The 24,784-nt window shown below is 48.6% G+C and overlaps 1 protein-coding gene across 2 annotated transcripts in view; it reads left to right on the top strand.

Moving 5' to 3' along the window:
• Window positions 1–24,784, top strand: part of IQSEC3 (IQ motif and Sec7 domain 3) — a 97,922-nt gene that overhangs the window by 40,889 nt on the left and 32,249 nt on the right. The window contains exons 3-5 of one of the 2 annotated variants that reach the window (XM_011367842.1): window positions 10,261–10,540; window positions 21,953–22,765; window positions 22,802–23,076. In XM_011367842.1, coding sequence (XP_011366144.1) covers window positions 10,261–10,540; window positions 21,953–22,765; window positions 22,802–23,076 — 1,368 coding nt within the window. Of the gene's footprint in view, window positions 1–10,260; window positions 10,541–21,952; window positions 23,077–24,784 lie in introns of both variants that reach the window. The other variant, XM_011367841.1, reaches the window with a different exon arrangement.

Genomic DNA, 24,784 nt, shown 5'->3' with positions numbered 1-24,784 from the left:
ATGCCATTAGGGCCTGCTTCCTCCTTGTCACTGTTTGAATGTGTTGCCTCAGTCATGCCCCAGATACCGCCACCCACACAGACTGGTGGGATCTTGATGTGGTCACCATGTTCTAAGTCCAGGCTTCAGTTTTGCAGCTTTGCAGATCAATTAGGCTACCCTGAGGTCCTCTGATTCCAGGGGAACTGAGTCACCAGAAACAAATTCATAAGAGACTGATATACCATATTGGTAATAATTCATTCATAATGAGAAATGATCCTGGCGAACGGGATATTCTTAATTACTGATCAATAAAAAACTTAAAAATATGAGAGTCCCCTTTCTTCTCCAAGGGCAGAGAGAGGGCTGAGCACCAGATGATTTTTGTGGATTCCCTTCCAGGTTGGAAAGGAAGAGAGAGGTGAGGAGGTGGTAAAGGAGTGCCCTGGGCTTGAAGACCAGTTCAGGAAGACTTCAGCGAAGCATTAGGATGTAGAGCAATTGAGAACATAGACAGAGAAATTCAAATCCAGGCTCAAGTCCTGGCTTGGCCACTTACAAACTCTGTAATTTAACCTTGGTTAAATTACTTAAGGGTTCTAATCCTCAATTTACTTAACTGTAAAATGGGGATCACAATAGCACTTACCTCTTAGGGCAGTTAGGAGGATTAAAAGAGATGATGCATGGCAAAATGTCTGGTATATAGTAAACAGTCAATAAATGCTAGCTATTTTAAAGCAGGAATTTTCAAAAGCGCAGAGAGAGAAATCAGTCAAGATCCAGGAGTCCCAAGAGAAGGGGCCTAGAGATTCAGGTACGACTGGGAGTTGTTTAGAAAGAATGAGCTGACTACTTCAGGGGATAGGGTCCTAGTGGCAGAGCCCCCAGCATGGCAAGTAGCAGGGAACACACTATCTTACATGTTGTTCAGTGTCATTGAGCCATGCCCTGCAGGGAGAGGTCTGTCCCTCCTTTGGACGGTGGGCGATGGGCATGGAGGAGGAGGCAGTCTTTCAGATGTTTCTGTTCAAGCCTAGCCCAGGACATACAGAATGTTGGCTGGAAAGAGCCCAAAATCCAAAAGAGAGAGAGAGACTGAGAACTGAGGGACCAATTTGGAGAAAAAATCAAAGAAGCTAAAGGCCCAGATGAATGCCAATCAAGCAGGGCCACAGGCCGGGAGAAGAAATTTTCTAGACGGCAGGGCAGGAGAGGAAATGATTTAACCCAGCACCAGGCTGTCACAGCACAGGCAAGGATGAGATTAAGAGCCGAGGCATTTTATCAGGAAATCATCTCGCCAGTTTGACTGCCTGCTCACCTAAGAGGAGGAGATGATTTAACCCCCTCAGGGTTTATGGCCTGGCACTGACTCCTGCCCTGCCTGTAGGGAACTTCTCAAGCTGTGATTTCTGACGTTTCTTCCCAAAGCCAGTATGTGCTGCATTGTCCTTTCCTCCCAAACACGTTTGGAGATGACCCATGAAAGCCACAGACATGTGGGAGGTGGTATGGCCATTCTGGTACTGTAAGCTCATGAGTGGTTTCTGCTACAGCACAGAAGCTTGAAGCTAGACATTAGGAAGGACTTTCAGTAGGAAAGTGACCATAGGGAACCAGGTAGGGAAACGTATGTCCAGTAACTCGATGGACATCCAGAGCAATGTCCTATACTACTGGTAATTCTGCCATTTCCATCTCTCATGTCACAAGACTCCTGTTTTGGCAAGTACACACTTGACTGCCATGAGCACCTGTAAGCCATTAGAGACCTTTTCCCTGGCGTGTAGTAAAATTGAGCCTGTGAGGAGCTGGAAGGATATCCTTTCCCGAAAATGGCTCAGGATCAAAAGAAACATCTGCTCTGCTGGGGTGAGGTGGGGTTGATTTGGGTTGGACCAGAAGGAGGATGAAATGAAGGGAAATTTAGAGCCAAGAAACCTACATTTACTGAGTATCAGATAGGTGCCAGAGGCTTTATGGACATTATTTTATTAACTCTTCCAGCAAAATCCTGTGGTAGGTATGCTCACTTTACACGTGAGGAAATAGTCTCAGAGAAGTTAAGGCACTAGCCCAACACCAACAGCGGCAGCGGGCTTTCCGTTTCTTAACTTCTTACTTGTTACACTCTGCTGCCTCCCAACCCTTACCCACTTCTGATAGGCTTCTCTTGGCATCATCTCTAACTCAGAGCTCCAGAAATTACACCTTACAGAAAAGCCCAGTATATCTCCGCTTAAAGAACTCCAATGCAAGACACCAAGAACATTAAAGAATGATAGTTCAAGTTAAAGGACTATTCTTTAGGCAGAAATCACATCCTACTTTTCATATACGTTTATAATATTATAGGGAAACCGAAGGGTGTTTTTGAAATTTTTTCTCATTTGGCAAAATAGCAAGTTGCAAATTCTAAAAAAGAAAAAAAATAGTTGCTACTTATATAGGACTCACGGAACATTTGACACATCTCACTACCCAAGTCTTTAATAGAGGAAAGTGAGGCACAAGGAGGTTAAGCGACTTGCCCAAGGCCACCCAGCAGGGAAAAGGCAGAGCCAGCATTCAGGCCCAGGCAGTCTGGCCCTGAGCCCACACTCGTACCTGCCACAGTGCTGTCCCTGATTATGGGTTGGCTGGCACTGCCTGCGGCTTCATATACTCCCTCCTCTCAGGGACCCCAAAGGCACTCACGCCCTGGACCTGGCTCTTAGCTACTGCACAGGCTGATGCCTCTCTTGAGAACACCTCTCCCAGCATCACTCGTGTGGCTCCTGACAGTCATCACGGTCCATTTGGAGATCATTACACATCCAGACCACAAAGGAATAGCCGGAGGATGGGTCCTTAAGAGACAAGTCCATTTCTTTCCTAAGAGTCTTCCTTGTTGAAATAACAGGCACAGCCAGCTGCAGTCAGACCCCTTGATGTCTTTGCAGTCCTGCCAGCATGCAGTTGTGGGGCCATCACCCCTGGAGGGGCTTCCTGACCGCTTTGCGGTCTGCAAGACCTGGAGCGTTCCTGAGCCTCCCCCTTGAGCACGCCGTGAAGACTTGGGGCTCTTGCCAGGCAGCCACCATTGCTTACGTAAAGGCAGGAGGAAATTCACCCCAAAGGGAGAGCTGGGGAAGGATAAATACAAATTCAGGACAGGGATTCCTCTGAGGGAAGGAGGAATACACAGGGTATTAAAAGCCTTCTAATGTGCTATTTCTTGAGCTGGGTACAAGTGTATATTTTTCTTTATACCTCACATGTTATTCATATTTGCATCTATAAAGTAGTTCATAATGAAAGAAAAAGTTAAATAAAACCAGAATTCACTAGTCGGTAAATATTAAGTGCTATCTATACCAGCTGTGAGAGGACTTTAGGTTGTGTGTTCAGGGGTGGTTTTAAGCAGGGCGGTTCTGGAGCTTCATCTTAAGGTTGGTGAGATGAGAACGTTAGGAGTAGGCAAAATCTGCTCTTAGGGGCAATAACGCAAGGAGATACGAAAGGCGGAAAACTCTGAGGTTATTCAGGTGCACAGTGAGCTCTTTCTGTCAGCCCAGGGTAAGAGAAGCATGCACTTGTGAAATCATGTGCTATGTGTTGGGGAGCGGGGCAGGGAACATGTCCTTAGAGGTTGATTTTGCTACCAGCTCCATGCCTATTTGTGAGAAAATAAAATGCTCCAAAATATTAGAATTCCAGAGGCAATGAGATGGCATTAGTCAATGTGGCCAGTCTGGGAGTCTGTGAGGAAGGCGTCCTGAGGAAACTTCTAGATAAGGCCTCTCTGGAGCACACCAGGTTCTGACATGCCCAGGAGTTTACATTCCTCTGTGGGTGGGCTAAGCAGGGGAGCTTTATGCATTGGATGTCTGTGGACAGGCTGCAGAGCTGCTCCTGTGACCCACCTTGAGTGAGTGTCCTGGATATTGTGGGCCTGGGGGTGGGGAGGGCACAAGCCCAGAGAAGTGCTATGATTCTTTTGATGGGAAACCCCTACAGACAAACCAAACTGGCCAGCACCTTATAGAACGGCTGTGAGGCCAAAGTCTGGAGTCTCCAAGGAGCCGACAAGGGAAAGAATAACTTACTCTCTCAGGGCCCTTGGGAGATGGGAGGGAGAAGCATCTGTCACAACCAATGAAGTCAGGGCAGGCTCTGCAAGTGGATGAGCCGGGAAAGCCGCAGCTGCCCTCCTCCAGGGGTTTCTATTCTAAGACCTGGCTTCTGGCTTGGATAATGGAGGTCAAGGAACCATGGCCAGAGGAGGTGCTGGCATGGATTAAATGATGTAAGGGAGGCAAGGGGAGGCTTATGCTGTGACCTTGGGTGTTGAGAACTGAGTGGTGGGTGTAAGCAGGGATGGTGCAGTGTGGGCCCTGGGCCCATGCAAAAGGAAGGGGAGAGGAAGGAAGCTGGGCCTCCCCTCCCTTCAGATGTCACAGTGTCTTGCTTGAACCGTCCTTTTCATGATGAGGAAACGGAGGCCCAGAGATAAGCGACATGCCTAAGGTTATACTGAATGCTGCAGGCAGAGGTGAGCTTAGACACTGACTCCATGCTCTTTCCACCACCTGAAGCAGCATTTTCCAGCTTGTTCTTTGAATCAGCATGGAGCGAACTTGTTTCTACCACTGGCCCTCTGTTCACCTCGACCTTCCCCAGTACCACCCGGGACGCCAAAGGGTACTTGGCTTCTCTTGTTCAGTGACTTTATTCTGGCCATCTCAGATTCTTTATTGGCTCAGATGAGGGAGAGAAAGAAGTGTTTTAATAAAGGCTGAAAAGTCTTGAGACGTGAGGCATGTTGTTAGCTTTTGTCTGGAAAATGTCTCATTTCTTTGTCCCAGAAAAGCTTTAAGAAAGGCTGGCGGAGTCTGGGATTATCTAGTGGAAACGGTTAGGCCCTGTTTGGGAATATTCCAGCCTGAGGAGTCCCGCAGCCTTTAAAACACTCCTCACAAGGTCTCTAGTGATTACTGTTCTAGCCACTGCACACACGGGAAAATAGTCCCCCGCCTTCCCCCCAGCCACCTGCCGCCATCAACACCAACAAGCCTCGGGCTGGGCCTCTAGGCTCCTCTGCGTTCTCTTCTCCACCTCTATGACAGGGCCAGCCTAAGGTATGGGAACATAAGCCTGGGCGCCCTGTCCCTGACGTTTCCTCTTCTCTGAGCAGAGCCCACGCCCTTTCCTTGTTCGAACACAGCCCTTTGGCTCCTCCAGCTCCTCTCAGGGACTCAGCTTTCTGGCAAGGGCTGTGTAAGCAGAGATGCCAGGGTCCTGCCAGGTGCCTTCCTTACTCATTCCTCTTATAGGAAGGCTAAATTTCCTGTGGTGGCCAGCATACCAATCCATGAGGTCATTTCATCTTCATCACTCTCTTGGAAAGGAGATATTCACATCTCCATTTTGCAAATGAGAACACTGAGGTGCAGAAGAGTTAAGTATCTTGCTCATGATCATCCAACTAGTCAATAGCAGAGCCAAGGGCCTTACTTCACTCATGCTTTGTTACTTATAAACGAGGATTCTATTGATGTTAAGGATAACAGTGACAGTGTCTGAAAGCTCTGTGTTGTCTGGTACCCAAACATTTTCTCTGTGCAACCAGAGTTGCCTACAGCCCTTGGCACTGTTCTTAGCATGTGGAAGATAATCCACGATCATCTCTCCAGAATAGTGTTTTTAGCCTGGGTCCATGACATCTGTTAAAGCCTCTAAACATGGAGGTAAAATTCGGTATGCGTGAAATAATGTGGATTATTTTAGAAAGAGAGCGCAGAGCTCTTATCAAAGGTGCTAGAACCCAAAAAGGCTCTACGGGTCTGAGGGGTGGGGAGGGAGACCAAGGTAATCCTGGCTGTCAAGAGAAAAGAAGAAAAAAGAAAAAACTCAGTATCCAGCACTGATTGGGTTCTCTGGGAAGCAGACTCTGAGTTCAGAGTGCTGAATGTTTTTTACTAAGGGATGTGCTTGAGATCAACATCCATGGAAGGAAGAGGAGGAACACAGCATGAGGCAAAAAGAGAAGTCAGATGCAGTGGAGGTACAACAAAAGCCTTGGCCAATCCCATGGCAGGCTCTGGAGTGAGAATGACCTATCAACTTACTCTGTGTTGGGTCAAAATGGCTGAGCGTTTATATCACCACTTCAATTAGCCATTGGATGCAGACATCCCTGGGAAGCACGTGACTTTGTGTCAAGTAGCTCTTTTCAGCTGAGGCAATCCCTGAAGTGGCCGATGGGGCTGACCGCTGAAGGCAGCCTCCAACAGCACTCCTAGAGCTGGGCAAGAGTCCTTCCTGGAAGAAGGGTCTGGGTGGTGCATCACCAAACCCACCCAGTATCTCTGCTCTTAGGAAAGTAGTATAGATTAAATGATAACCACCCACCCACTCATTCACCCATATGTCCATCCATCTAGCCATTCATTTAACATTTATTAAAAATGCTTCATGAGCCAGCCTACTGTGATAAGTGCCTGTGAGAAAAAGGTGTACATGGAAGTCTGGTGGAGGAGAAAGACATGTCAATGAATAATCAAAGCACAGAGTGGTCACTGCTGAAATAGAGGCAAGCACCAAGAATCATTAGAGCACATTGGACGGGGGACTGATTCTTTCTAGGGGCAATGAGTGAGTCTTGAAGATTCCTCAGAGGCTGTGGGTCCCATGACTTGGTGACACCCCAGACCAAGGACCTTCAGTGTGTTTTTGCTCCAGTGATGGAGAGGAGTGAGCAGTGGGAGGAAGCCTCAAGGAAGCCAGTCCACCTTCGAATCTCCCTAAAAACTCTGAGAGTTAGTCTGGAGGGCTGGGAAAGGCCGGGAGGTATGATTTTTAAAAACCTTATTTTCTGTTTTGTGGAAGTTGACAAGAAGGCTAACTCTTGAGAACCCTCTCCACTTAGGAATTCTCCATGCTATTTTTCCGGTAATTCCTTTGAGACTCCATGCTGTAGGGTTCCAGTTCAGAATATGCTGCCATCACCATTTATCAAGGACCACTGTGTACCAGGCACTGTACTAGGTGCTTTGCAAGCTATATTTATTTCTCAAAGCAATCTTGTGAAAGAGTTATTAAGATACTACTTTATAGATGAGGATGAGGAAATAGAGCCACAAGGTTAGGTAACTTGCCCAAGGTCACATAGTAGGTAGTAGAACCAGGTCTACCCCAAATCTTCCTGAAACTAAAGCCCACGTTCTTTGCATTCCACTATATAACCTTAAATGTTACCATATTGATGACAACAGTCCTAGGTTTCCATAGCCACCTTCTACCACACAAGTCTGTGGAGAAGGCTAAAGAAAACAGGCAAGGACAGGGTCCCCTTTCCAACACTCTTAATCATATATCTGGGAGGGCTACAGTCCCGCAGGTCCCCATGCACATACGTGGGCAAAGGAGTTAATTCCACCCACCAGAGAGCCTGGAACCGTGGGGCTGGTGGGCCTTGGTGGATTGGCCTCAGCACTGCAACCCGAGCTCCCAGAACATCTGAGCTGGAAGGATCCTTAAAGATGAGTAACCTCCCCTAATGTGACTGGTGAGGAAACTGACCCAGGAGGAGGACATGAATTACCCAAAGCTACACAGCTATTTAGAAGCAGTGTGTATGCATGAGTGTGTGAGAGTTCTCCCGTGCATGCACACATGTGGGTGAGTGTTCTGGGGGTGACAGTGGGGGCCTCCTGACTCCCAGGCCCTATGAATGAGTTCAGGTGAGAAGGCCTTGGAACCTTTGTCTATATCCAGAAGAGTGGCCCATAAAGAATGCTCTTTTAAAATTTTATTTTGTTTTAACACGAGTAGTTTATTTGGGATGAGGTGACCCTAAGAAATGTCAACAGAGAGTTGGGAATGAGACACAGAAGAGAAGGGAGCCAACATAGGTTTGTTAATGATCAGGTCCCTGCTTTGACCAACCGGGGCTTCATTCCACTAGGAACTTTTGGGAGATGGTGTGGAATGTACCTCAGAGTCGTTTTGCCCAAGAGACGAGGAAGCTGGTCTACTTACCTACCAGCCTCTATTGTCCCTGGTTGTGTACTGCTGTTGAGTGGCATCAAATCCCCAGAACCTTTTGCCAAGCATCCTACAGCAATCAAAGAAAACAAAGGGCTATTTTTAAAAAGGTGTTTATATCCCTGAGGAGCCACCAGTTCTCTAAAGAGTCTTGAAAACTTTTGGGGTACAGAGGTCTTGGGCACCTGTACCAAGGACAGTCTGGAGAGGAGATGGATGAAACCAAATACCGCCCTCCAGGGCCCAGAGGCAGGTCGTGTTCACAGATGGACAGGGCTATTTCCATGTGCTCTGTGGGAAGAATGGGCATGTACTTTAGCAAGAGGAGTTGAGTTAGAACTTAAAAAGAACCTCCTGGTGATACTAGTTAAAAACATATCAGGTATCTAGAGCTCATCCAACTATGTAGCTTCTTTGGTTGCCACACAAGACATGACGGAGCAAAGGAAAATGCAGTAGCAAGGAGGGTTGACTTAAGGAGTTTAAGGCTACTGGTTCTAGGCTAGCCAATGAGCTCTCCTTTATTGGTGGAGCAGGGGACAGGTGGAGGTTTAGCGAAGAAAGAATTCTTCACCCTGCCCTTGGTTATTTTAGCACCAAGAAGCTCCAAAGTTGGGTGGAATCAACAGGAAGAGGTCTCCTCTCTGGTACGATTTGGGACATCTTACGTGGAGGCAAAACCTTATAAGAAATAAGTCTGAGGTTGCCTAACTCTCTGCTTACAGCCACCCAACCTCCCTGGGCCCCTAATCCTCATTTGTAAAAAAGGGAGATTGGAAGGCCGAACTAGATGACCCCAGTGTCTCTTCCTGTCTTGACCTTCTGCCACTGTCCACTGAAGAGGCCATCCTCTGGCCCTTGGGTTCTCTTCAATTCTGTCATCAGCAAATATTTATTGAGTACTCATCCTTTGCCCAGCACTAAGTGAGGGGAAGGGAATCAAATGGAATGTAGGCGTTGGCTTCTAGGAGGAGACAGATGGGGGAAAATAAGAGTTAACATCTATTGAGCACTAACTCAGTGCCAGGCACTGTGCTAAACACTTTACATATACTGACTCCTTTACTTCCTACTATAATCCCGTAGAGTAGGTACTAGTACCTCCATTACACAGATGAGAAAACCAGGGCCCAGAGAAAAGGCAACTTGACCAAAGCCATACCATGTCAGAGCTTGGGTTTCAACCTATATTGTGAGCCATGATGCTTCTCCTCTATGAAATAGATAGTGACTCCCTAAGAGCAGCTCCTAATATTCCAGCCAATAGAGCAGTGAAAGCTGGAGTCGCCTGAGAAGGCTTCATGGAGAGATGGCATAGCACTGGGCCTTGAGGGAGGGGCAGAACTTGGAGCTGACTGGGGAAGGGAGAAACCTGAGTGCACTAATGCCCCAGGGCAGTCTAGAGTGTGGCCATCCAGCTAGCAGGTGTCTTCTTATAGTAGGCAAGTGGGCAGCAGCTACGGCTCAGCCTGCTGGTGGCTCCATGGGAGAAGAGGAGGAGCCAGGGAAAAACAGATGCTTTCCTAAACCCATCAGGGAAAGAACCCTTCTCTTCACAGACCCAGCCCTGAAAAGCTGAGGTCCGCCCCCACTGGAGGTGCTTTATGCCCAAGCCAGGCCTATAAGCATCATTCCTTCCCCAGAATCATTTGGACAGTCTAAAGATGGAGCTGGTTTGGTGTGAATTATCTTCCTTCCAGGTACCTAAGCCAATGGCCAGAGAGCTAGCCCACTGATAATTACAATAGTTAACATTTGTACATAGTGGTGACCATGAATCAGGCACTGTTTTAAGAACTTTAACTTAAGCCTTCCATAGAGCCTCATCTTTAGGAAGTAGATACTGTTAGTATGCCCATTTTATAGCTGGGAAACAGAGGTACAGTGAGTTTAACCTGCTCAGAGTCCCACAGCTAATAAGAGGCAGAGCCCAGATTTTAACCCAGGCAGTCTACTCTTAACCACTCTACTCTACTGCTTCTAAGCAGAGGTTCATGAGCTCTGGCCATGGCTGCTTCTTCCCTCTGCGTAGGATACCCTCCTCAAGTTCAGATTCTCCTCCTTACCCAGGGCTAGTCCCTGCCAAGATAGCCCCTCCTTAGAGGGGACTGCAGGAGACACCCCCGCTAGCCCCCACCACTAGAAAGGCCCATTGCTGCCAAAGTGCCCAGTTTCTCTCCCCACCCTCACACCCACATGCACCCTGTCCCCCTCCCCCAACCGAGCACCGTTGCCTTTTGTTCACAGTGATGGCTCCTGCACCCAGACTGGTGGGGGCATGGAGGACTCCGTGGTGGCAGCGGCGGTGGTGGCAGCCGGCAGACCCAGTGCCCATGCCCCGAAGGCTCAAGCCCAGGAGCTGCAGGAGGAGGAGGAGCAGCCAGGGGCGGGGGGTGCCTCCCCACGTGCTGGCCCCCACCGTGAGGCCTCCCCCGGCCGGCAGCAGCCTGCCCTGGTGACGGCGCTCTGCTCCCACGCCCCTGCCGCCTCCGATTACGAACTCTCCCTTGACTTAAAGAATAAACAGGTACCCAGGGCCTCCCATGGGGGGAGGGTAGGGTGGTGAAGGGGCCCTGCCGTTGGGAGCTGTCCAGGGTACCAGGGATCGCTCCATCTGGGCCCACCTCTGCTGCAGCCACACCTCTTTTGCCACTAGTTCTCCCAAGTTGAGCTAAGTAATCTGCCCTTCACTGCAGCCCAGTCCCTCAGGCAACCAGCCTTTACATGGAAGGGTCACACCCTTGCAATGCCAGGCCTTTAGGCAGTGTGTCCAGGACTCTGCTCCTCTCACCCGGTGCAGGAAGCCTAAACTGTCCCGCAAAGCACTAAACGAGTGGCCCATTATTCTCTGGGAAAGTCCCACCTCCACTTGCTGCTAAGAAATGATAGTCCAGCTTATGTGCCCACTCAAGGGGCAAACCCCACACCTAGGCACACATGGACTCAAATGAGGTTCAAAGATAGTGGTCTCAATACACTGAGGATTCCCAAGATTAATTCAGATCAAGGAAGTTTAAAGCTCCTCTGTTGGAGAACAAATCCCATTGAGAGGTTCTAGGCCTCCATCCTCTATTCTGTGAAGCACGAAGAAAAAGTGGTCAGTGATGGGGTCCCCACTGAACCCCTCCAAATGATAATGTCACAGTTTTTCTTGGTGACCAGTTAAGAGCCCTGAAGGAAAATCTATAAGTGTGTGTGTGTGTGTGTGTGTGTGTGTGTGTGTGTGTGTGTGCGCGTGCGCGCGCGCGCGCACGTACACACACATGAACGTACTTAAAGAAAGACATTATGACTTGATGTTGTTAAGAAAGAGCATTGAACTTGGAGCCAGAGACAGGGCATCCAATCTTATTCTTGCTCTAGTTAACTCTGACTTTGGGGGTGCAGGTTAAGCACTCTGGGCACTGTTTTCTCATCAGCAAAATTGGAACTCAAACCTTGAATTATCTCAGGTTTCTTTTGTTTTGAAACATGTAGGTTCTAAAGAACCAATCTTTAACCCAGTGGACAAGGACAATCTTCCTTCTTTGAGAAGGAAAGCTAGTAGAGGTCACAAAGACTGCGCCAAGCCAAACCAACCTCATCGCTTGCTTTAGACATTAATGTCAAGCTGTTATCCTGGATCAGGGGCCAGTTGTAATTCATTGTATCTGGCTCTCATAAAGTACTTGACAAAGTCTCTCATGATATCTATGTAGATATGATAGAAAGTGGATTAGATCACGGTATAGTCAGGTGGGTTATTCTCAAACAGAATTCTCAAAAATTTATTTTTCTATCAGTGTCAATTCCAGGGTCATCAAGTGGGGGCTATCCTTGGTCCTGTCCAGTTCAATCATTTTAACAAGGCATTACTTTCTGATGACACAGCTAATGGGGGACAGCTAATATTGGATAGAATCCAAGATTTCAAAAATATCTCATCTGATAGAAAGAAGGTTTAAATGGAAAAAGTCACATGAAATAGGGGAAAATCTAAAGTTCTGCTCTTAACTTGGAAAAGCCCTCAGCACTAGTGTAACATGAGCAGGCTTGGTCCTGGGAGGAAGGCCTTTTGGTGAAGCAGCTGCCAAAGAAGTGAGCACAGCAGCCTTCTCAGAAGGGTAGACAAGGCCCCAGAATAAGGGAGCAGCCAGCCAGAGCCTCACACCAGCTACTGGTCAGGGCCTGTCTGGAGCCTTTGATTGGTTCTGGGGGCTTCAATTAAGGGAGAAAATAAGAATTCTGAGGTTCTGAGGTTCTCATAAGAAGGAAAACAGGATTGGCTGGAGTCATATGGAGAAACTCTAGACATGAAAATAAGCTTTAAATACTGAAGTGCTGGCATGTGAAAAAGGGATTAGATGTATTTTCTATCAATCCAGGCAAAAATAGTGGTACTAATGTATGAAAGCTATAGGAGAGGAAGATTTTAGCTCAGTTCACAATTAGAGCTGTTAAAAATATAGAATGTCCTGCTCGTGAGGTAGTAAGTTCTGTGTTACTGGGAATGCCCACACAGGGGCTGGAACACTGCAGAGTGATATGGGTGGTAAGATGAGAGTCCTCTCAATTCCTCCATGACTCTGCTCCTTGAAGACAGAGACCATCTCTTACTCATCTTTGTACCTTTCCCCTAGCATGTAGCAGAGTGGTCTTGGACATAGTAAGAACTCATTGAGTGAATACTTTTTGAATAACTGTGACATGCAAAGCAACAAGGGAGTGGGCTACAAAAAGAAAAAAAAGATGGTTCCTACCTGCCTCTCAAAGAGGTTACAGTTCAATTTAAGGAGTATCCAGTTAATAACAGCAAAGGAAACTCATGCTTTGGCTTGGGTGAGAGGGCAGGAGAATTACTTTAATTCAGACTGACAAGGTGGAGAGTTGTACAGTGTTCTGATAAGTATCCTGGACCATTTTTTTTTTTATAGTGGACATAACTCTAATAGGTAGGTTTGCACGTCAGGCCGTCAGGCGTGGGGTAGGAAAGGGCCCTCATGCTAAGTGGATCCAGCCCTGGGGAAGAGCTCGCCACTCCTGGCTCATGTATCTCTCTGAGCCAAACATAGGCTGGGGGGAGGAAGGGGAAAAAGGGATTAGGGAGCTAGAGCAAAGTGGTTAAAAACATGGCACACATGAGACTGAGCTCTGCTCCTCTCTTTTCTGTAAATGAACTTTTTGACCTTGGGCAAGTGGCTTAACTTCTCTGGGCCTCATTGTGTCATATCTCTTTGGGGCTTTGAACATACTGTTCCCTTTGCTTCCACTGCTGATGTTCGTAGTCCCTCCATACTCCTGCACTGGGCCTCCATCACTCCTTCTTTTGCTTTGGGACTCACTTCGGTGCTCCTTCCTTCTCTCTCACAGCTTGCCCTGCCCTCCCAAGGCTGTGCTGGATGCCCCTTCTCAGCAGTCCCATAGCCCAGGTGTTCCTGTGATAACCATTCAGTGCTATATCATCATTTCCTGTTTACTTGACTTCTCCTTGAAGGCAGGGCACATGACTTAGAATCCCAGTGCTGGGCACAGTGCCTGGCATGAAGAAGATGTTGGAAGCATGAAAAGGGGAAAATAATAACTCAGTGACCTGAAGGGGGATGGGGATGGGCATGGGCATGAGGCCTTTAGCCAGGATCGACTCTACTTAGCTTCCTTTGAGATCTAGGATTTAGTATTCTGATCCTGTGATCTCTGCCAGTCACACAAATCCTGTAATCTTTGGGCTGGAAGAAATCTTGGACAATCATCATCTCCCCAGTCCACCAACCTGTCAGTCCTGCTCCATCGGCCAGTCTAGAATCCCAAACATTTTCCATGACTCCTCTCTTTCCCCTGCATCTGCTCCTTCCCCAAACCCCACTGATTTAACTATTTCCCAAATCCCACCCTCTTCTGCCATCACCCCTGTCCCCACTCTAGGCTAGGCCACCATCATCTCCGGCCTGTGTCCCTGGGCAAACCACCACAGATTCCCCTGCTTCAAGTTGTGCCTCTTCCCACCTAAAATCTCCGCATTGCAGCTGAGTCTTCCTTATGAAGAGCACATCTGATTATGGCACTCCCCTGCATGAAAGCCTTCTATGATCCCTCATGTGTGTTGGACAAACACTTCTCCAGGCTCTTCTACTGCCCCACATCCTGCCTGGCACCCACTTGGGGTTCTAGTCATTCCTATTTGCCTTTCCCTGAATCTCCATGCCATCCTTTGCCTCTGGGTCTTAGTGTATTTTATTTCCTCTTCTGGGAATACTCCCCACCTGTCCCCCAGTCACCTTTGCCTGGGTGATCTCTCCTTATATGTCAGGCTGTGTGCTTTTTCTGAGTGCCCCACTGCTGGCTCTGTGCTGTCTGGTAGCTGTCCCACTCTAAGGGCAAGGACTATGTCATTCTAAGGCTGTCGCAGAGTTGAGCAGATTGTGCACTGAACAGCACCAGGGGTACTATTCACTTTATAGTCTGTGGAGAAGCAAGTGTTCCCTAGACCTATGCACTAGGTACTTCCCTGCCCTTGCCCACCATTGTTTTCCTGCACCCAGAATAGTCCCTGTTTCCTAAGAAATGCTCAGTATTGGAGGAATACACGAATGAAGGAACAAACAAATGAACAAATGAACAAATGAATGAATGAATGAATGGGGCCTGCTCCAGGCTTCCCTGTTCCCTCTGCCCACAGTCACACTGTGAGCAGGTCCTGCACAGCTTCTCTTGTCCTCTGCTCCCTCTGCCCTCAACTCTCTCACTTCACCTCACAGTGATCCTTGGGGCTACAATCTTGGGGGACAGGAGGGGACATTCAGGTCCTTTTGGGAGGACCTTTAGAAAAGTGGCTGTGGCAAGGATATAGAGGGCATAGGAGTGATTTCCAGATTCACTCGGGCTCTCTAGGGAGTCATATCCTGTTCTCTGCCACCATGGAGGAGAAACCCATTGGAGCCCATGTGGTATGTCCAAATTACATAGCTCTCTATGCTGTCTAAGCCAGGCAGCAGTCAGTAGCATTCAGGCCCTGTTCTGCAAGTCGGGGTTCTGGGTGGAAGCCATGTTCTCCACTGGAGAGCAGCCCCTTCTCCAGTAAATCTCCCACCCCCAAGCCTCAAGGTCCAGTCTCGCCATGGGGTACCTCTCAAGGGGAGTAGTGGCTACGTTTCCAACCCTCTGGACCTCAGTTTCCTCATTTGTGAAGCAAGGGACTGTCCCAGAGGTACCTGAGGACCTTCCCACTTTGAAGGTGAGAGCTCTACGATGGGCACGGAGGGCCCCAGGGGACCAGCCAACAGGACAGTGGTGGAGGCAAGGTGCTTCGGGCTTCCCTCCTCTCAGTTCAGGGAATGGTATTGCATAGCTGCTCTGTCCTGGACTCTGTGTGAGGCCTGAGGACACCACGATGTAAAAGACACAGTCCCACTCCTCAGGGAGCCCACATTCCAGTGGCAGGCGCTGACACGTAACCAGTACTAGCTGGCCCGAGCAGCACTATGTGTTGGGCACAGTACTAGACATTTTCCATGAATTATCTCCTCAGATTTTCACCACGTCCCAGTGAGCTAGGTACTATTACTATCCCCATTTAAGAATGAGAAGTCTGAGGCTTAGTGATGTGAAGTAACTTGGCCAAAGATGCATCCCAGGTGTGCATCCCTCATGTAGCCAAGATTTGGACTCTACAGTCCAGGATTTTAACCCAGCGCCTGTCGCCATCTCCTCTGCTACATTGAAGGGTAGTTCTATGGAAGTGGTACCCGGGGCTTTGCAGGAGCACCAATGAGGGTGGCAGCCCAACCTGGAGTTCAAAGTAGGCTTCCCAGAGAAGCTCACCTGAAGGAGTCTCTGTGACCTAGGAGTAGCTGAGCTGTAGCCTCCCCGACCCCCACCTGGCTATCGTCAGGAAAGGTTCCCAGGGGCAGCCCTGCTCCTAGGCAGGCCTCAGTGACCTGCCATGTTGAGCATTTCTGTATCTCGAACAATGGCCAGGGAGGTGGCACACAGAGAAGACAAAGGGGACACTCCCTGCCCAGTCAGGCCAATCTCTCCTGTGGGCCACCCTGAGTATCACCTAAGCTCCTCTTCCCTCTGCACACTCTCTACTCCTCAGCCTCATGTGAGGTTTGCTTTGCCAAGTCCTGCAGACTCATATCATATAATGCTTCAATGTTCTCTATTAAGAAATCTTGGTCAGAGGAAACCCTTGCTCATATGTGAAAGCTCCCCACCCCCACCCCTACCCAGGCATAGCTCCCCCACATTCCTTAGCAATGTGGCCCCCTAGCTAGCCGCTCTTCCACCCCCACCCTGACTTGGCAGCTATCTCTCAGTGGCAACCTGAAAAGAGGGAGCATGTTCTAATTAACACTGAGAGGCTCATTAGAGAGACAGAGCCCCTGAGCCCCCCTTCACTGCTTCTTCTGGCAGAACCTGAGAGATTGCTCTCTTGGGAAGAGATGAGGCCACAATTACCCATGATTCATGGGGTTTAGAGAGAAGTGAGCAGAGCTGCTCCGTGGCCAGTGGGCCCAGAGGCCCCTCCCTCCCTGGGCCCATCCTCCCCTCCCACATCCATCTCTCTCAGCTCTCTGACCTGGCCCTAGTTAAGAAGAGGGTTAGGATGGATGGGAGGGTCTGGCTGGGGTGGATGGAGCTGACCTGGGGCACTGCCAAGTCCCCAAACCCTACGGGAAATTGGGGTGGGGTGGGGAGGAAGGTGCAGCATTTGACTCCAAGCCCAGATTCAGAAAAGATCCTGTATTTTTATTTCCCCTGGGACATAGGAAAGCGTTCAGTTTAGTTCATGTCTGCAAACATTTATTAAGCCCCAACCATGGCTCTGGCTCAGCATTGGGCACCAGGGATGTAGAGACAGATAATACTGTAGGTATAGTCTGAGGGTACAAGAGAGCATTGAGAGTAGGAAGGAAGCAGGGAGACACACTGCAGGCTGGCAGTGTAGCAGGCACGAGGCTGGAATATACAAGACATGGTTGCATTAAATGCACTGGAACAAATGGAGAAGATCCAACAACTGAATTCAAATACCACTGTGAGCAATAGCCCTGTGCCAGGCTTTGTGCTGGGTGCTATACATGGATCAGAGGATGACTAAGACATATCTGAGGCTTCGAATAACGTATGCTCTGTTGGAGTCTCGGGGGAGCGAAGAAGGGTTTAGATAAATATCACAGAGATTAGTGGAGAAAACTGAGTGTCAAAGAGGAGTATGAAACAATATTCCCCAAGAGGGGGCCCAAGGCAGGGAGACCCTGTTTGGTTGGGGGACTGAGAAGGCTTCGTGGATGAAGCACAGTTAAGACAGGTCTTGAAGAAAGGAGACAACTTTTACTTAGGGGGAAGGGGACAAGAGTGGAAGTAGAGGGTGAGGAGGACACTGCAGGCTGAGCAAATACTCAAAGCAAGAGAGCCCAGCATGGGCTAGGGGAGGAGCAGAGTCGAGCAGTTGTGTTCATGGACTTTGTGTAGTAGAGACTGGGAAGTAGATTGGGGTGGGGGCGGCTATAGGATTTTGAGGCTGGCATATGTAGAGGATGGGGCAAAGGAGGACCCAAAGACAAACGAAAAGTTCTCAGACTAGATGGCAATACAGCCAAGATGCTGTTAGGCAAATAAGGAAGTCATCAAGAGCTGGTTTGGGGGAGATAGAGAAAGTCAATGACTTTGCATAGGTGGATGGGGGAACCCCTGATTTACAGACTGTTCGAAATTCAGGATTAGGCTAGGAATGGAGATTTGAGAGTCATTCATAATCATCATTGTCATTATCAAATAGCTACCACTTATTGATCACCTACTATGTGCCATATACTATGTGAAATAATTTAAGCCACACAACAAGCCACAGAGTCAGCAGGATTAGCCTCATTTAACATAAGAAAACTGAGAGTCAGAGATGTTAAGAAACTTGTCCAAGGTCTACCAGCAGGGATGAGATAGATCCGGGACTGGGTATTTCCCCTATTGCTTGCTTATCAACCCATTAAAGTAGAGTGAAGTTATGACAGTGTGAACTAGGTTCTAAGATAAGAGGTGAGAACATCCTTAGAGTTGCCACAAAGGCTCTGTCTGAGATAGTTTCCCTTTTAATTTCTTGCTAATTATCAGCTACCAGGGGCTGTTCTAATGACTTCCAACATAGAAGTCATGGAAGATGTCCAGGAGTACATAGAAAAATAATTGTGTCTGGAGAATAGAAGATGGCACACATATGAATTACAACTAGCATGCTTAGGAATTTGGTAGTCAAAATATAGGATTTAGTAGTTCTGTGGAGACAGGAGATCTGGGGACAGAGTTTCAAGGTGATAAAAATATCAAGAGCTGCAGAAAAGAGGGAAGAGGAAGGTTGAGGTTGAACTATTGGATTTAGTGAATAAAGATTATTGGCGACCTCCCTAAGAGTCATTTTAGAAGACTGGTGGGAGCAGGAGGCAGAATGAAAGGAGTCAGGGCATACAGAGTTAGAGCAGCAGTTTGGCATTTGCTCATGGAGTGAGGCAACGGGTATAGACTGGCCAAGAGGGTCAATGGAAATAGAAAGAGACTGGGCTAGTGCCCCAGAGCAGGGGCGGCAAGCAGAGTTGTGTTTTAGCCTCAGGAGATCTGGGAGAGTCTGTAGGCAGGTGGAAAGGGGCCAATGGAAGGGTTGGGTTGGAAATGCTAGTAAAAGAGAAACTAGAGGTTGAAATGAACTTACAAAGGAGGCAAGAGAGGGTGAGATCATCAGCTCTGGGAGAGGAAAGGTACAGGTCAGATAAGGAAGGTTTTTGAGAGTCAAAAAGATAACTCGGAACTAATTCTTTAACTTATTAAATATTTATTGAAGGCCTACTATGTGCTGGGCACTCTCTAAGCACTGGGGATAAAACAGTGGACATGGAAGGCAGAGCCTCTGGAGGTCACCAATAATCTTTATTCACTAAATGAAGCTTATAGTCTAGTGGAGGACTTGATGGAACAGATTCAAGAATTTAAAGTCTAATTTTCTTCTCCGCTTGGGTGAAGTGTAGATAGTGGCTGATAGAAGACCTCTCCTAGGGTTATCTCAGCCAGCCTTCTGCCTCCAAGCAGGATGATAATATGTCAGGGGGATGGACCCCTATACTGTTTTGGAAACATTTCAGCCAATGGGATTTCACACTTTCAACAGCATCTCCTAACCTAAAAAGAATGCTCGTGGGCCTGGGGTTCCCCTCCAAGTATGAACAGGCCAGGTAGGAAAGAGGTGTGAATTTCTGCCCGGTGTCAGTTTCTCATGGTATTTGGGGAGGGGTAAGAGGGAGACAGAAATTGAGAGAGAAGAAGGCAGTTAACTTGGTCAGTTCCCCTCAGTCTACACTTCTCCTTGGAGAATTTTCCTGCCAAAGCCAAGGCCAGTCCCCATTCCAGGCCTCAGGGGACCTGCCAGAGTTTCTCAGGGAGAACAGCCGAGTTACAAGGCTCTCTCCCTTTTGGCATGATTTCCGCAGAAGTGGAAACAGAATGCCTGGAAAGCAGGTGTTTCTCTGGAGCTCCTGGGTACATGGGGCCATAGCTAGGTAAAGATCCCGTAGGCAACTGTCCAATTGGCATAGTGGCAGAATTCTAAGAGGGTTCCAGAAATTCCTGCCCTACACCCTAACCCGTCAGTGTGGGCGGGACTGTAGAATATGAGGAGAGATCATGCCTTTGATTAGGTTGCCAATCAATTGTCACTCAGTTAATCAAAAGGGAGGTCATCCTGGTTGGCCTACCCCAATCAGGTGAACCCTTTAAAAGAAAGTAAAAGAGAGACTCTTGCCTGTTGTTAAAAGGGCCAAGTGGCCAAGGACTAGTAACTGAAGTCCTCAGTCTTCTAATTTCAAGGAACTGAATTCTGCCAACAACTGTGTGCTTGGAAGAGGACCCCAAACCTTATGTGAGAGTGGTGCCTTGATTTCGGCCCAGTGAGATCCCAAGGAGAGAACCCAGTTGAACTGTGCCCAGACTACTGACCTACAGAACTGTGAGAAAATAAATGGCTGTTGTTGTATGCTGCTGAGTTTATGATATCTTGCTATGCAGCAATAAATAATACACTTGGTACGGTTTTTTAAAAGGACCTTGAAGTCCCCTGCATTATGAAGATCATGAAGACTGGGAGAGCTTCCTGCCTTCGGCTTAATGCCTAGTACCTTGTAAAATGCAAATACTTCTGGGAGGAGTTATGAAGGAAGCCTTTTAGCTATCCAAACCTTAATATGAATGACTTTTCCAACTATCTTCAGAGAGGAAGGTTGGATGTGGGGAGGGAGACAGCATAATGCCACTAGGTTTGAGAATGAATAAGGTCACTGAATGGCGAGAATAGGAGAGCTGAAGACAGGATCGAGGACATTCTTTTTACCTAGGATTGTCCCTGGGTATTGGGATTATATCTGTGAGGTCTCCTGGGCTAGGAGGGTGCCTGTGCTGGTCCAGCTGTGGGGTACCCACAGAGAGGGAACAGTGAGGACTGCTGGGGTTACGAGGAGGCAGTCACTCCAGCTGCAGTCCCTGGTGGGTCATGCGGAGCAGGAAGTGGACAGAAGGGTGTTTTCTATTTAGGAATAAAAATTTGCCTTTCTATCTGTACCATGATCCTGGGGGAACATGGGAGGGATGATATTGTTCTTGCCTTTAGTTGTTTATCTCAGCTCACCCATCCTGATTCTTAGCTTAGGAATGACACTGTGTGTTAAGTGGAGTGTATGGTTGTGAATAGAACATAGTTTCAGGGCCCGGGAATGCTTTTTCACTTCCTAAACTTCCCTAAGGACCGATCGGAGCCCACAATGTTACCATTTGCCCATCCTTTTAACATAGGTCTTGTCTCTTATTTAAATGCAAAAATCTTCCAGGAAGGGGCATGGTTACATGTTATTGATCATTCACATTTTAGATGGAATATCTTTCTCGTCCTTTCCTGAGATGTTCTAATAAGAGAGAAAAAGTAAGAGCATGGCAACCTAAGGGGGAGAAAAGACCATAGACAGGGGACAGAGCTGAGAGGAGGTGAGTAAGGGCCTCGAAGACAAACTAGTCCCATGTCAGACATTTTCCTGGGTTCAGATCTAGCCAGATGAGGCAACACGCCCCCACCAGCCAGCCCCACCCAGCACAGCCCTGGTTGTACAGCATCTATTGTTGAGAACAGAGGTGACTTGATTTGTGGAGCAGGGTAGCCTGGAGGGACTCTCACTCTTAAAACAGCCATCTATTATCCATCCATCCACCCATCCATCTATCATCCACTTATTGAGCACCTGCCATTTGCCGGCCCTTGGGCAGGGTACTTGGAACACAGAGATGATCAAACTCCAATCCCAACCCTTATGATGTTCCCAGGGACAGGGACTGCCCCAATGCAGTGATATGATAGCTGAGAGAGAAAGCAGGTGAACAGAAGTAGCAGCAATTTTTTTAGCATTTCTGTTTGATGTTTTATTATTTTTAAATATACACAAAAGTAACAATAGTGTAATAAACTGTCTTACAATCATCACCCCGCTACAACAATTTTTATTAATATTATTTCATCTAGCCCTTCCACCTTTTTTGATAGAGTATTTTAATACAGATTCAAGATATCATGCATTTCACCCATAACTACTTCCATATGCATCCCTGATAGGAACATTTAAAAATGACCACCAAACTAGCAATATCTGACCACCATCAGCAACACCTCTCTCCCTTGCCCTGGGGCCTCACCAAGCCCTGGAATCCAATCCTACATCTACACCTCTAGGGGTCTTGCCGAGGGCCTAGTATCTCCTGCCATAACATGCTAGTTTTCAAACCTGAGCCCCTCAGTGCCCCCCAGCTGTGCATTCCTGCAAAGTTTAGCCAGGTGACTTCCTGCACCGATGGGCAACCACCAGCAACATCTTTCACAAGGGTTGTAACACCCCTTCCCTAACTGCGCACTTCTTCCTCTCCGTCCTTGTTGCAGATTGAAATGCTAGAACACAAGTACGGGGGCCACCTGGTGTCCCGGCGCGCCGCTTGCACCATCCAAACCGCTTTCCGCCAGTACCAGCTGAGCAAGAATTTCGAGAAGATCCGCAACTCGCTCCTGGAGAGCCGCCTGCCCCGGCGGATCTCCCTACGCAAAGTGCGTGCGCCGACGGCGGAGAGCCTGGCGGCGGAGAAGGCGCTCATGGAGGGCTATGGCCTCCTGGGACTGCCGCTGGTGCGCTCTCCCTCCCTGCCGCCTACCTTCGCCGGCACGCTCACCGAGCTGGAGGACTCCTTCACGGAGCAGGTGCAGTCCCTCGCCAAGTCCATCGACGACGCCCTCAGCACCTGGAGCCTCAAGACCATGTGCTCCCTGCAGGAGAGCGGGGCTTACCAGATACACCAGGCCCTGCACGCGGGCGCGGGGCCGCCAGGACTGGAGGCAGAAATGCGGGAGACCGAGAATGCCTGTCCGGGACCCGGGGAAGAGGCCGTGGAGTCTGCTGGCCTACCCCAGGGCCACAGCAGCACCCTCATGATGGCTTTCCGGGATGTCACCGTGCAGATCGCCAACCAGAACATCTCTGTCTCCTCCTCCACCGCTCTGTCGGTGGCCAACTGCCTGGGCGCGCAGACTTCCCAGGCCCCAGCAGAGTCCATAGTAGGCCTAGACGAGCAGGGCGAGGCCCGGGGTCAGGAGGCTCCTGCGGCCCCCGCTACGGGCCAGGGCGATGCTCCAGCCGAGACCACGTGCACAGAGGCGGGAGCCGGCGCAGCCCTGCACTCCAACCCGCCTGGGACCGGGGAGGCGGTGGTGGAGGAGGCTGGGGCCGGGAAGGCAGAGGAGGAAGGGGTGGAGGAGGCGGGGGAGGTGGGAAAAGGGGCCGAACCCGAGGCCGGTGACAACTCGGAGCAGCTGAGCAGCAGCAGCACGTCCACCAAGTCTGCCAAGTCGGGCTCGGAAGTCTCAGCCTCCACCTCCAAGGAAGCCCTGCAGGCTATGATCCTGAGCCTGCCGCGCTACCATTGCGAGAACCCGGCCAGCTGCAAGTCGCCCACGCTCTCCACCGACACTCTGCGCAAGCGCCTCTACCGCATCGGCCTCAACCTCTTCAACTTGTAAGTGAGCACCGGCTCCCGAGCTGCAGCGCGTCCTGGGGAGGTCCGGGAGGTAGGGAAGAAGAGGCGGGACCTACATTGATAGGTTAGCAGAGTGCCAGGTAATTTAGCAACATCATCCCAGGGTCCTCCCAGATGTTGTTTGTGCCGCGCCTTTTCTTGAGATACTGTGTTCAAATGCACATTTTAGTTTTAATTGTTATCAATTTATTTTAAGAAGGATTAGGGACAAAATAACATTTCAAACCCAATCTTTCACCACTGTTACTGCTTACGATGAAGCTAGGGTTTGAAAAGTGAGAAAATTTAAAAGAAAATATAGCATTAAGTAAATAATAGTACAGGTAGTATGAAGATTGAGCAGAAATCCATTGTATATGAAGTTAGAGAAACAGCAGTCCTGTGGGGTTGATGAAGAGGAGAAACAGGCAGAGAGCAAAAGAGATGAAGAAAAATGGAGAAGGGACAGGGTGAGACAAAGGGAAGAGACTTACTGTAAGGAGGACAGGTAGAAAGCAGAAGAGGGTTCAGTAAAAGGGGGAGAGGGAGACAGGAAGAAAGTGTGAAGCTAGCAGAAGTAGAATACAAAGAGAATAGGAGAATGGAAGGAGAGAAATGGATGACTGCCATAGCCCAGAGCCCCCAACCAGACCTTTCCTTGCAACCAGAATGCATACAACCAGTGGTAAGCAGAGGGCACGCACATGCCCTTCCCAGGGAAATTTCAAGTATATGAGGCATTGATCTCCGCCCTGCAGTCATCCCTGTCTTCATATCCCTGAGCCAGGAAACACAGCATCCCTCCTGCCCACATCCATGTTATTTGAGTGCCACACACAATAACTACAAAGGTGAGTAAGACACATCTCCTGGTCTCAAGAAGCTTATGTCCTAGGGAGATTAGCTACTGTTCATAAAGCATCTGCAATCTTCAATATTAGAGAGAATATTATTATGCCATTTTACAGAAAAGGAAACAGGCTCACACAAATAAGGTGAGTTGCACACTGTGAAACAGCTAGTAAGCAGCAGACTTAGGTGAACCCAAATTTGTCTGACTCCCAATCCACTGCTCTTTCTTTTGCATCAAGCTGCCTTCCTGGTGAGCACAGCCCCAACCTGACACATCCATGACATCACTTTGGCATGCACATGAATGCTCACACATACTCGGATCCCTCAAGACACTGGTTCTCAAACTGTCTATAGGGGAGGACCAGTTTGGGTTTTTACCCAATACACCGTGGGCCGATATTTTTGGAAAATACAATAAAAATGAACTGCTAGAAAAACAATCACATGCTTGGTTGTCCTGAAAATGTCAAAGTGCTGTTGTAAAAGGTTCTAAATGCTTATCCTCTATTTCTGTACTCATCTTCTCTTGGACCAGTAAGAAACAGTTTAGGGACAGCATGAATTTGCAGACCACACTGTGAGCACATTTGCCTTAAGACCCACATCCACACATGGAGACTCTATGTAAAAGAGAAAGTAAATGCCGTAGAGTAAGATTCTTGTGTGGTCACCATTGACAAGGAAAGGGGATTGTGGGGGAAGATCTCACCTCTGTTTCTTAATCTCATCCTCTCCAGATTCTGGGGTGGGTATTGCCTATAAACAATAGGTTACAGGCAGAAAGGACCTTGGGGACCTCTTGGCAGGCCTTAGAGACCTCAGGGTAAGATCCAGTGGGAGTGAGACAGGAAGA

Source organism: Pteropus vampyrus, unplaced genomic scaffold (genome assembly GCF_000151845.1).
Source record: "Pteropus vampyrus isolate Shadow unplaced genomic scaffold, Pvam_2.0 Scaffold137, whole genome shotgun sequence".
In the NCBI taxonomy this organism is placed as follows: Eukaryota; Metazoa; Chordata; class Mammalia; order Chiroptera; family Pteropodidae; genus Pteropus; species Pteropus vampyrus.
This window is presented reverse-complemented; position numbering and strand designations above follow the sequence as displayed.